Raw genomic sequence first — 13,716 nt, forward strand, 5'->3', positions numbered from 1 at the left:
ATAGCCTGGTTTTATTTTAATCCTTATAAACATGGCTCCAAGGAGGTTGATTTGATAACATTGAGGTTTGAGGAAAGTTCTTTTTAAGTTATTAGGGGTTGTGGTGATCATTTTGGAGTGGGAGCACCGTTTGAGCATAAGTTTCTTTTTGAATGTTCAAGAACTATAGAGATTAGGCTTCTGATAACTTTCCTTTATTGAAAACTGGTGAACCCTAAGAGAATGTAATTCTGAAACTAATGAAACTAGCTTTATCAGCAAAGTTTTAATAATTTTTTCAATAATCCTTTGGTTTTTTTTAAGCTGCCTAAAAAGGGAAAAAACTTTTGACCACTTGGAAAGAAAATGCTCATTTTGTAGTTACTCCATTGCCTTTATTCCTTATATATGTGATTATACAAAACACTATTTTAATATATAAAATTCACTAAGCCACATTTATCAATCCTTGTGGCATTTTGATAAATCCGGAAAATCATCTTTTCTTCCAAGCATCTCTTTATTTTTGCTAAAAAAACACCCTTAAAGAACCACTGATGATATTCTCGAGTGATTCACTTACCATACTGTCTTCGTGAAATACCACCACAAGAAACATTTTGTGGCACACCCTCGATATTCCTTGGGGGTTTATGAGGGTAGACTTCACAAACTCCTCTGAGCTTCACCTTATTACACCTGACCACCCTCCAGAGCTTTTCCGAATCCAAAGTGACACAGTCCTCTGATTCATGCTTGGATCTAGGATGGCCTGGGGCCCAAGCTCTGTAACTGATACAGAAATCAAAAACTTTAAAGCCTCTCTTTAATACTGTTTACTTTGAGCAAACCAGTGGTTTTCCAAAGCTGTTGGTGAATGCCCCCTCTATGAATAAATCATTTAAACCAACATAAGCTAGTTTATGCCAATCTGTTATACTTGTATTAAGCATCTGAGCCAACATGGTGCTGCGGTACTCTGAAGTCACATCAGCCAAGTCTCCACTGTTGCTTTGGCAAGTTAATATATTTTGGCTGTAATTTTGATTGTCAGCGTTAAGGGTGAATAACCCTATTGCTTTGATACAAGTGGCATTCTGAGTTACTAAAACTTAGTGTGTATATCTGATATGGATAAACAATATTCTGCTTACCATTCCAATTTCCATAAGCACTATAATAATCATAAGCCAAATCCATAGTTAAGGTGGAATCGTTTCCGATTTGTGGACAAGCCAGCACGTGACAATTCGGCATGTAAAATTTGCTAAGGTTCTGTGCTTCTGCAGGACTGAAATTGAATGCCATACCACCCCTTTCTCGTGCTACTTCTTTGCATTCTTGTAAATTAGTAACTCGTTTCCAAAATATTACGGAAGCAGAGGATTTGTGGCAAGATTTGATTTTATAGTACTGGAGCCTCGAAGTGGTGCTGTACTTGTTACAGTCTATTAATAAATTGTGAATTATTACAAGTTTAGAAGAGATTAATAATATTATGAGCAGCTCCTTATGCATGATGAACCACTAATGATAGGTTCCATTCGTTCGGAATTAATAAAGGAAGTAATTATTATATCATGCTGCCTTATGAAGTGGACAGGATAATTAACAAATAATTTATGTTGCTAACAAAAAAATATATTGTTTAAATAAATTACGTTTTATTAACAAGAATTCTTTGGTTTATTGCTAGATTTTGAAGTATTTAAGGCCTATTTGTTGAAGGATTTCAGCAGTTCGTCGATGTGCTGCGTGGTTTCCGCGAAGATTTCTTCAGCAGACTTTTCTGCGTTAATCTGGAAACGAAATTGAATTATTTATTTAAATTAAAATTTTTTAATTATATTATTAAAATATATTATTAATTATATTTTTATATTAATAATATTTTTAATTTTAATAATTTTTTTAAATATTTTTAATTTAAATTTTAATTATTTTTTTTTAAACACATTTATAGGCATTTAAATTTCAAACAAAAAGTATTAAATATTGCATGCCTCTAAAGTAAAAAATAAGCGAGTTATTCAGGTTTAAAGCAAAGGGCGGCTAAGCGACTATAGTCTATTTCAAAAAGGTAGAGAGTAAGTATTAAGTATGCAAAAGTGGTACAGGGTGACCGTCCAATAATGTATGCCAGTGAAACAAGATATGTGGTTCCTACACGATAGAGCTCCACCACATTTTTAAAATATTATTAATTATATTATTAAAAATTATAGTATTAAAATTATTTAAATTAAAGATATTTAAAAACGAAATCAAACGTTGAAACATTAGTCCCCTGAAAGTTATAGCAAGGTCGCTCGCGGACTATGTGTAAAGTGAGTTGAGTCCAAAGAGAATGATTTAAAGATAAAACTTGGAGATCGAAACTATTAAAAGAGGATGGTGCTTTCACATATAAACGTGATTAAAAAATTACATTTTTAGAAAAATTGTTTACAAATGATGATGGTGAGGACCGATATTTGTCCCCTGGTGATCATATTACTTTACTGTAACGTTGAAAGACGTCCAAAAAAAAAAGGTTATTTATCGCAACAACAGATGTAGGTATTCGTATAAATTGATGTTTGTTGAGGGTACAGGATAAGAGAGTGTCAAAATACCTTTTTTAACTTATCAGTGTACTGCTGAACGACTTGGTCGTTGTGAGTATTAAAAGTTTTCAACCTTTTCTTGATGGTTTCTTCGTTGTCATCTACGCGTCCTGAAGTAAGAGCTCTCCCAAGTAACCTAAAAGAATTTATTATTTAAAACTGTACTGTGGATTGCTCGCAGCTCGTGTAAATACCTCTTGACCAAGGTTTCCTCGGACGCGTCATAAAAAATAACCAAATTCACCGGACTGATGTTCTTTTCAAAAAGCACTCCCTGCTCTTTCTCACGTGGATAGCCATCGATCAAATACCCTTTGGATGTGGATAAAGCGTTGAGCATGGCTTCCCTCAGTAGGTCCAGAACCACTTCCAATGGCACCAGCTCGCCTCTTTCCATTATTGCAGACAGTTCTTTACCTCTTGGAGAACCACTACTCACCTAGAATTACGTGATATTAATACAGGGTGATAAACGGGAACCTGATGTTTTTAAAACGTATAGTACGAGGCTCGAGGCGATTAGAGTGGGGCAAGTGCAATTAAGTTAGAAAAAGGGATCAACATGCTACAAATGTATATAGAAAATGAAATAAATAATACGTATCTTTATATTTCTTTCGAAGGTGTAATTTCTCAAATCAATTTAGATTGCCAAAACTTTTTGGATAATCTAGAAAACGCCATCACCTTCGCAAAGCTTAATGCTGTACACAATTCTGTAATTTCGCTAAACGAAATCAGAGAAATGATGGAATGCTTGGAAACTATTTACGATCCTAGAGCTTTGCCAAATTTTAAGAACATTCTTTCGCACTATCAATTCCTTGGAACACAAGTAAGTTTTTCAAGTAATAAAATAATTTTCGCAATTCATGTCCCTATATTAAAACTTAAACAATCCACTTTCCACCACCTACTTCCTATCATACAAAACAATTCCATCATTATTCCAAAATACCCCTACCTGGCACAAGAAGAAGTCGACATCCAATTTGAAGACAGCTTATGCCCAGAAATCGAGAAAACATTCTACTGCCTAGAGAACTTTTACCCTCAGGATAGTTGCACTATTGAGTTGTTGAAAAAACGTCCACCAACAAGTTGCACACCCCTGCAAACCCATCTTGTTCAAGTTACCCAAGGACAATTCTTAATCATCCCAACCAAAAACACACAAGTCCCTACCAAATGTACGACCGACCAATATATAACTCTGGAAGAACCTACCCTTATCCAAGTTCCTGCAAACTGCGGAATAAAGCTTGATGGAAAAACATATTCCAACGATATTAAACTAGTAAAAGGGAAACATTTGGTACTACCAGAAATCCAGGACTACAAACCCCAAGTATCCAGACCTTACAAGTTGCCCAATATAAGTCAAGACTTATATGAACTTAGGAGCCTAGCGAACAAGCTACATCCCATTGACGACGTTTCACCGATCCAGACTTCAACAATAATCAACAGTACCCTGATTATTGTTATTATTATAATTATAACTTTACTAGTGGTTGCCCAGAAGAAGCTGCTTCCAAGATACCAGAAGCCAAAACCTAGACCTGCCACTTCCAACCCTGAAGAGCAAACACACTCCATTATGTTTGCCTCTTAAGGAGGGAGGAGTTATATGCCTAAGAAGAGCTGACTCTCCAGTGTAAATCTACCCACTTGCGTGGTTGGCTACATCAGTACTTTTTGCATTATATAAACCTTAGATTTTAAGTCGCTTGATCTCATTGTTTCTGTTGCTGCACGTTATACTGTCAGTTTGTACTTTTAGAAATAAAATTGTTTTTAAAACGTCTCCGTGTCGTTCAACGTTCGTATTTGGCAGTAAAGATAAAGAGAGCAGTGGACGCTTTATACGCATTATACTTTTGTGTTTTGTCAGTAGAACATGGCATATTTGCATACGATACGTTTATGCGAAATGAAGGATCAGTGATCACTAAGCATCGGCTTTTTCGCACTCACTTTAATATTGTTAGGCGTGAAGCAGTTCCATCTTGCAACGCAATTTTTATATGGATAAAAAATTTAGGAACAAGCAGTGTCAATAAAAAAAAGGAACAAGGTCCAAAGAGCATCTTAAAGTGTAGAGCGAGTGAGAGAATTTGTCGTCAGAAGCCTTACCGAAAAAATATGCAATTGATTAATCTGGAATTGATTAGAACAATCTTGCAGGACCTATAATTTCACCGCTTTAAATTACAGATTGTCCAGCAATTAAAGGAAAGAGATCGTGAGGATTTCTCTACGAGGATGCAAGTTATTTTGGAGAATAACTAAGGTTAGCATCGTCTAATGAGCGACGAGTCATTTTCACTTAGATTGAGCAGTTAATAAACAGAGATACAAGTACTGGGCTCCTGAAATCCCACGAAATATCCATGAGCGTCCTCTATATTCTGAAAAGTCATAGTATGATGTGCCATTGGTACAATTGACATTGTTGGTTGATATTTCTTCGAAGAGGCTGTCTATACTGTCACCGAACAGTGGCGTATCCAGGGAAGGGGGCAAAGGGGGCAATTGCCCCCCCAGAAAAGCTAGGGAGAAAAAACATATATTGAGTTCTGCTAATAACGCAACATATTTAAGTAGTACAATACAAAACGAAATAATAAATGCATGTAACACAAATATTTTACGAAAAATAATAGCAGAAGTAAAATCTGCAAAATAGCAATCTTGGCAGATGAGACAACTGATATTGCCAAAATAGAGCAGTGTGTTCTTTGCATTCGGTACGTATGCGATAATTTATCTATTAAAGAGTCCTTTCTTCAATTTATTCCGGTAACTTCAACCACTGGGCATAATTTAGCAAAAACAATTATCGAAAATTTGACAAACTGGGGTTCAGATTTAAATAATCTTAAAGGCCAGGGTTACGATGGGGCAGCGGCTATGAGTATATATATATACAGCTTTATAAGTTCGTTGCGTCTCACACTCCCTTAACCTTGCTATATCCGATGCACGTTCTGTCCAGGCTGTACGAAATTGCATGGGTGTTATTGAAAATGCTTACATTTTTTTAATACTCTTAAACGTCAAAATATTTTAACTTTCAAGACGAGACAGATTAAAACAACTGTGTGCTACTAGATGGGTTCAAAGACAAGATTCAGTAAGCGTAATGAGAGAGCTTTTAAATTCTGTGGTATTGGCTTTAGAAGAAATAGCTGAGTGGCCAGACAAAGAAACGTCTACTTGTAGCAAGTTGTTACTAAACACCTTAAGTACATCAGAATTCCTCATTACTCTTTCTGTAATTGAACATGTTTTTGCATTTACCACTCCGTTATCAAAGTTGCTGCAATCAGTTAATATTGATTTAGGCAAAGCAATATTACTGGCTGAAGATTGCTTAAAAGAGCTTAAAGATTTACGTCATAAAGCAGATAATAGATTTGCAACTATTTTTGCAGAGGCAAAAAAAAATATAAACAAATTATTTGGTTTATAAATAACAAAACCACGCATAACTAGCAGACAAAAATTAAGGGCAAATTTTGAAACAAACACAACTAAAGAATATTTCAGAATATCAATATTTATTCCGTTTTTAGATTGCGTCTTATTACAATTAGAAGAGAGATTTGTTAAATATAAAGATATATTACAATCATTTAACTGTCTGATTCCATCAGTAAATAAGACACCTGATAATCAACTTCAAAGTCTTAAGTATTTGGCAAATTTTTATAAAATTGTTCATTTACTATGGCTTCTGCTGAACTCAAACTTTGGTATAGAAAATTTGAAGCCTGTGCACCAAAAGAATATCCGAGCTCCGCTCTCGATGCCCTAGTAATGTGTGATCAGGATATATTTTCGAATAGATTTATACTGTTAAAGATTTTTTGTACTTTACCTGTAAGCACAGCAACCCCTGAAAGAAAATTTTCTACACTTAAATTGTTAAAGACTTACTTACGAAATACAATAAGTGAAGACAGATTAAATGGTTTAACTCTTCTGTATGTATATCGAGAAATCTCAGTTAGTGCCGAGGAAGTACTTAACGAAATGCAGCTTAAATCGAGGAAACTTGATATTGTTATTTAGTTTTATTTGGCTTTTTTTGGTGTTTTATATAGATACCTAATTGAGTTTTGATCTTGTTTAGTTTTTTAGGAGTCAATTTATTTTTGTTACTTTAGAATAATTTTTTGTTTGACTTGTGCCTGTTTTACTATCCATATATTATATTAGTATCTTTTATTTTTCTTTATTTTTGTAGCTTTTAAATTAATAAAAGGATTTCAAAAACGTGGTAATTATTTCTCCCTTCCTGATGAATAATACCATATCACCGATAATAGACCAAAAAAATTAACTAATATACACATACATACATAAGTATATTGCATATTAAATGGTGATAAACCATGTTGCCTCTCTCCCCCCCCAGGAATGAATCCTGGATACGCCACTGTCACCGAATGTGTGATTTCAGCAAGATGGTGTATGGCCAGGGCACATACTGCCAACGCTTCAATAAATGTAAACCGTAACATGTTTCCAGGAAAACTGATCTTCCAAAATCTCCAGATCTATCGATTTGTGATTTTTTTCTATGGGGGTTATTTAAAGAGTCGTGTATATGCTCACAAGCCTCTTAGTTTGTCGAGTTGAAGTACGCAATTCCATAGGAAATCCTGACTATTGATCGAGCGATGTTAAAACGTGTTATGGAAAAAGCTGCATCCAACTTGATGATAGTATTTTCCATACTTAATTCATTCATTTATTTTGATGTTATAGTAGTAGTATATATGTTATAGTAATAGAATAGTATGTTCTTGTTCACCCTATGACCAGTTGTGACCCTGCATAAAAATTAATTAACATGTAGAGTGTATTGCTCCTAAAAAAACATATTTAAAGTCTGACAGAATTTTATGCTCTATGGCATTTAATGGTCGAGGCTCTTATTGGTTTAATTATTGACCAAGGCAAATGTGACGTTGCAAAACTTTTTAACTAAACTCCAATGTTGCCAATATATTTTAAAAAGTCAAGTTTAAAATGGTGTTAAGCGATTTCCGATAGTGATATTTTTCAAGCCAAGATAACGAAACCGTTACAAAAATAGTCATTTTTGTAACGGTTTCCTTGACCATGAAAACGCATAAGCATGCGCAACTGTCAATGCAACAATGCTAAAAACAGTTTAAGGGAAATATGACATTAAAGAACCGTCAAATTTTAAGTGATTTTTTATAATACGAATAAGAAGAAATTACAGTAGCGAATGGGAAAAATTTTAATCTTAGTTATGGTTCCTTTTTTAGTTTTATACCGTTTTCTAGTGAAAATTGTTAACCAATATCCGAGGTCTTCAAAAACTAAAGTAAACGCATGCTTACGTGACAAACAGCTAAATTTAAATAATCATTCCCGTGTTGCCAGATTCGTTAAAGGATCTGGAAATACTATGGAATATATACTGGAATACTGGTTTAACCAGAGTTCAACTCATTATTTCTAGTTCTTTTTCTGACCAGTTTTATAACTATGTTTTTCTTTCGATGTATGGATTAATAGATTTTTATTTTATTGTGTATGCTTTTAAAGCTTTTTTTTATTATTTGGAATTTGAAGTAAATTATAAAATAGTCAGAGGGAAAAAACTGAAGGGGCGTAGCAGAAAATACTCTACTAGTAAAGGCATACAGAGAAGACAAGCTTGACATTGACGTCCGAAGCTGGCAACATCGGAAATGTATGTAAATTTAGACGCTAGTGTTGCCATCATGCGATTAGGCCTTACAGAACCCATTGGTATTTTCACCCATGTCCGAATAATTTTATGGATTTCTAAGCGATTAAGGCATAATAAGCATTTCTACAATGAAATTTCAAAAACCCATAATAGACTTACTTCATTCCTAAGTAGATCTCCAGAGGAAAGGTGGGTGAATCCATACTTTTCCACGATTTTGTCGCATTGGGTGCCTTTGCCCGACCCCGGACCGCCCAAAATCCAGATAATGGGAACATTGATTTCTGGAACAGGTGCCTAAAAAATATAAATGCTTTAGGCACAAAAAATCTCCTTTTTTTAGGTATATCTTAGTCAAAAAAATTAACGATTTCTTTAAAATGTTTATAAAAAAATTGTTTTTTTTTTAAATTTTGTCCAACTAAATATGTAACCTAATAATAATTTTTATTAAAAAAAAACACAAAATTAATATTAAAAAATTAATTCAAAAGTAGTGGATAGTTTAAAATAAACCAACTAGCCTGGGAGTGCGTATATTTATTTTTAACATTCATTACATAATTAAATTTTAAGAAATAATTAAACATATATTTTTATTACAATAACATTATTAAGCCTTTAAGAAGCTTATTAATTAAACTCACCATTTTTATCGCTTTGGGACTATTTATTTAAACAATTCACCTGACACGAGAAACAACTGCTGGTATTAAAATAACTCTGTGGGTACATGAATTAATTGACGATTCGCGCTGCGGATTACAGTGGTTCAATCGATCTATTTTCCTGGACAATCGTCACTTTTGCACTGCTTTATTTCAGGATATTTTATTTTATATTTGAACCACTCCCAGCCAGTAGTTCGTAATGAATCAAATGTCATCGCAGCCAGGATTTTCAGTTAGTTTCGCAAGGATATTCAAGGTTAATTTTAGAAATTAATGGAAAGCGTGGATTATGAATGTGTTACGTCTCAGTGATAAGATAATCTAGTGTTTTTAGTTATCACCTCCAAGAAATATTTTTTAAATGAAAAAGTATCTTGACGATAGAATATTTTTTTTTTAAAACGTTTTCAAAGTTGAGTCACAGTATATAAAAGTTGCATCACATTATCGATAATTTTTTTTAATCTTAAAGTTAAATGGTTACCGTTTTTACAAATATTGTTCAAAATCGTCCATATTTGTTCCATTAACGTACAATCTTGCTCGGCGAACTCACGACCCTTTAAAAGCTTCGAAAATAAAATCCTGGTAACGAATTAAATCACAAAAATTTTAAATGCGCTCTTGAAATTCTTCCGGAGTATTTACACCTACTCTCGCAAATGGCCCCTGAGAAAAAAATCGCGAGACGTTAAATCTGGAAAACGAGGAGGCCAAAAAATGGGTTTGTCTATTCGGTAAACTCCTCGAATGAACTTCTCATCTAAAATGTGATGGAACACATATTCTGTCTCATATTTAGAGAACATGTTCTAATAATTGAACCTAAATATTCAATCAGTTGAGGTGGAAAAAAGTAGGATCCAATAAGCATGCCATTTACCACGCCAGCCTAAACAGTGAATCAAAATCTATGCTGAAAAATTAGACTTTTTATATCAAGGTGACGAAAAATAGCAAAATAAACTGCAAGAAATTTAAAACACAAGTTATCTTGATATTTTCAGTTTAAAGTACAATAGTCAATGTGAAATCCTAATAGTTTCTTGAACGATAGTTTCTCTTTGATTTTCAGATTTAACTAAGAAAATGTCATTTATTTGTAATGTTCGTGATTAACCCTTTATAGGGCAGAACTCTGGGGGTTACTTAATACAGACAATTTAAAAAAATATCTTCTAAGTATGTTCCTTTTGAGAAATTTTAAGTGTGAAAAGAAAGTTTTTTTTATTTTATTTTGAGTTATGGGGTGGTACATATTTATACCAGAGAGCCATTCCGTAAACTTACTAACCAATATGTTTAGTGGTACATATGTGTACCACATAATATATTATAAGAAATTATTTATAATAAATGAAACATATTGCATTTGCTTGTATCTGATTTATTTAACAAAACTTAAAATAGCATTTATTATTTATTTAAAGTTAAAACAGTAAATAAAAAAGTTAATTCTTAAAGAAATACATATTATTTGGTATATCATCAGACTTTTTTCATATCAGGTTATATTCTAATAATACATAAAACCAATCTCCATCCATATTATAACAAATAAACCCTTATCATTAGGTAGTTATCATAAAACAATATTATTGCTTTTTAGAGTATTAGAGTAGAGATATTAGAGTTTAAGTGTTCGCAAATGTAGATAGAGGCAATTCGTCATCAGCGTCTGAATCACCTTCAGCTTCTGAATTTATGACCATGTCATCATCTATGACCGATAAAAGACAGTCGACATCATTCGGATTTTCTAGATTGAATTTATTTTTTTTATCTATCTAAAAAAATACTTTATTATGGTATATGTGTATAAATTATATAAAAAAAAGATGTTATACAACAAGATTTTCAATAAAAATAAGCCTAATTTACGACTTTTGTGCCAAAATACGTATCTTCAAAAAAGACCTGGCAAAAACATGTTTATTATTTTTATTCATATAAAAATAACGACAAAAAACAAAAATAAATAAATTTCGTTAAGAGTTATGTTTAACGCTTAGTGGTACAAATATGTACCATTTTTGTTTCTTGGAAAAAACATCGTAGCGGCACTGATATTTCATCCGTGGTTGGAATAAATATTTACTATGGTATATACCACACTAGTTTAAAGTAAAGTTAATAAGTATTTTCTACAAAATATATCAGGTCATTGAAAATGTTTATTATAACCTAAAAATGAACATTTACCAATATTCGTCGTAAACAAGGATTATTTATACTGACATACTAAAACTTAAATTAATCTATAACTAACTAGTTTGTACTTACCATCTATATCAAAATTTCCACTAAAAAACTTTTACATTTAAAAAAAAAGGCCGAAAACTCTAAAAAAGTCTCTAAAAGCACTGTAGTTTTTAAAAATGCCAGTGGTATATATTTGTACCACTTTAAGACGAATAATGTACTTATTTTGTAATAGATGGAGCGGAGAGTAAATGTGGTATACAAATAGACCACTGCTCGCTAGTAGATATTATCAATTTCGTGTTTGTGACCCAATATCTTCAATATTGCGGAGGGTTATTGGGTGGGGTCAGAAATAAAACAGAAACCTGTTTACCTAAATGTCGACGTTTCGACTTATATTAAGTCATCCTCAGGACACTGAAATGGATTCAAGTAATTACAGAGATAAAACAAAGTAATTTCAAGTACATAAAAAACACTATTAAAATAAATGTTCTTTAAGTTATAAAAATTAAAACAACAAAAAACAAAAACCACGACACAGTTAAAATTACATTCAGGTACAATCCGTTAAAAAAAAAATTTTATGAAAAAAACAGTATAAAATTATTTTTTTTTTTTTTTTTTTTTTATATACATTACACCTCTTACCTAAGTCTAGGTTTCTTAAGTTATAATTAAAATAGGAGCGTAGAGTTATTTTTAACATGGGTTAAATTGTAGGTGTTACTGTGGGCAAACTAGAATCAACAATAAGCCAAGAAACAAATATTTTTATAAACGCTCGGAAGAATAAAAACATTTGTTTCTTGGCTTATTGTTGATTCTAGTTTGCCCACAGTAACACCTACAATTTAACCCATGTTAAAAATAACTCTACGCTCCTATTTCAATTATAACTTAAGAAACCTAGACTTAGGTAAGAGGTGTAATGTATATAAAAAAAAAAAAAAAAAAAAAAAAAAAAAAGTTAATTTTATACTGTTTTTTTCATAAAAAAATTTTTTTTAACGGATTGTACCTGAATGTAATTTTAACTGTGTCGTGGTTTTTGTTTTTTGTTGTTTTAATTTTTGTAACTTAAAGAACATTTATTTTAATAGTGTTTTTTATGTACTTGAAATTACTTTGTTTTATCTCTGTAATTACTTGAATCCATTTCAGTGTCCTGAGGATGACTTAATATAAGTCGAAACGTCGACATTTAGGTAAACAGGTTTCTGTTTTATTTCTGACCCCACCCAACAACCCTCCGCAATATAGTAGATATTATACCTACATTTTAAGAAGCACCATACATCTCCATCTATTATTATTTTGTTGAAACATCAAGTGGTACATATATGTACCAGAAACCTATAAAGGGTTAATAGAAACCGTTTTATCTGCATCTAAACGCAATTTGCTTCTAAGGAACTACAGCACGCAATTTTAATATTATTTCACTGACAAGAATTATCATTACAAATAAAACTATTATCATTGGCAAACATAACCAAATCTGTTGGATTATCCACAATTTTAGGTAAGTAACATTTACAAAAATTAGGTATAATAAAGCACCGAGCTTAGAGAAGCTTTGATGACTTTAGACCTTGCTCTGACCCTCAATCTAAACAATCTGAGTTCTATTTCCAAGTAAAGACCCTAACCAAACACCAACCAAGACCCTAAGACCATAATGATTGCATTTCAAAACTAGGAGTGAATAATCTATCAAATCAAAAGCTTTACGCAAGTCCGTAAAGGCCAATGGACATTTTATTATGATCTAGGTATTTATAAGAAAAATATTACATTAATTAATGAACATTAATATTAGTTTTTATTTTCTTTATTATATTTTTTTTTTAATAAAAAGAAACAAAATTCAACGATTTTATACTTTTACCAAAATCTTCTACCAACTCTGATTTTGTGTCTAGTTTTTGAATTTAAACAAAAACTGCTAATTTTTAAGCCCTGATACGAGTTTTATGACTGTTTCAGGCTCAGTAATAAATAAATAAAAATAAACAAATTATACCTCTATTATGCTACAAACAATTGTAAACACAACAAAAAACACATGTGGCGCGTAACTCATTAAAAAGTAGTCACATTTCGTAAAACATAGATCAGACTAAAAATACTGAAAATTTTAAAGCTGGCCTGCGGTCAAATGTTGTAGGTGTAGCCGATATACCTTTTGGAGCATTTACGTCATCAATTTTTGTATTTACTCACGTTAAAAAACCACTTAATATTTTTATTGAAATACAGCGTTAAATAAATTTGAAAGAAAACATTCTCACCTCGTCGTCAGACGCCATAACCTGAAAATGTTCGAGCTCTGCAGTATGAAAAGGGTGACTGTTTCTCCCCCTAGCGATTTCCAACAGCTGTAACCTAGTTTTCCTCTAAACTTGAACTTTACCGTGAAGTTTTGTATAGTCCGAGAGCCTCTTATAGATTTACTTAAAATTTAGTTTTACTTATTTATTTACTTAAAAAATTCACTTAAACTATAGTACGCTTT

The 13,716-nt window shown here is 32.2% G+C and overlaps 2 protein-coding genes across 3 annotated transcripts; both read right to left on the reverse strand.

The window, feature by feature from the left end:
* Positions 1 to 302: 302 nt before the first annotated feature.
* On the reverse strand, positions 303 to 1,634 carry LOC126743642 (uncharacterized). The gene is made up of 4 exons (XM_050450827.1): positions 1,134 to 1,634; positions 820 to 1,084; positions 563 to 771; positions 303 to 508 (listed from the first exon to the last, which is right to left on the reverse strand). Exons 1-4 carry the CDS (start codon positions 1,495 to 1,497, stop codon positions 411 to 413), a joined length of 936 nt encoding a protein of 311 aa, XP_050306784.1. The 5' UTR covers positions 1,498 to 1,634; the 3' UTR covers positions 303 to 410.
* LOC126743644 (adenylate kinase isoenzyme 1) lies at positions 1,599 to 13,299 on the reverse strand. 2 transcript variants are annotated; one of them, XM_050450828.1, is made up of 5 exons: positions 13,225 to 13,299; positions 8,482 to 8,619; positions 2,780 to 3,024; positions 2,595 to 2,721; positions 1,599 to 1,778 (listed from the first exon to the last, which is right to left on the reverse strand). In XM_050450828.1, the coding sequence occupies exons 1-5, from the start codon at positions 13,282 to 13,284 to the stop codon at positions 1,695 to 1,697; spliced, it is 654 nt and encodes a 217-aa protein (XP_050306785.1). In that variant the 5' UTR covers positions 13,285 to 13,299; the 3' UTR covers positions 1,599 to 1,694. The 2 variants fall into 2 exon arrangements, with proteins under 2 accessions (XP_050306785.1, XP_050306786.1); XM_050450829.1 differs by lacking the exon at positions 13,225 to 13,299 and adding an exon at positions 8,970 to 9,141.
* Positions 13,300 to 13,716: the final 417 nt, after the last annotated feature.

Source organism: Anthonomus grandis, chromosome 13 (genome assembly GCF_022605725.1).
Source record: "Anthonomus grandis grandis chromosome 13, icAntGran1.3, whole genome shotgun sequence".
NCBI classification, from domain to species: Eukaryota; Metazoa; Arthropoda; class Insecta; order Coleoptera; family Curculionidae; genus Anthonomus; species Anthonomus grandis.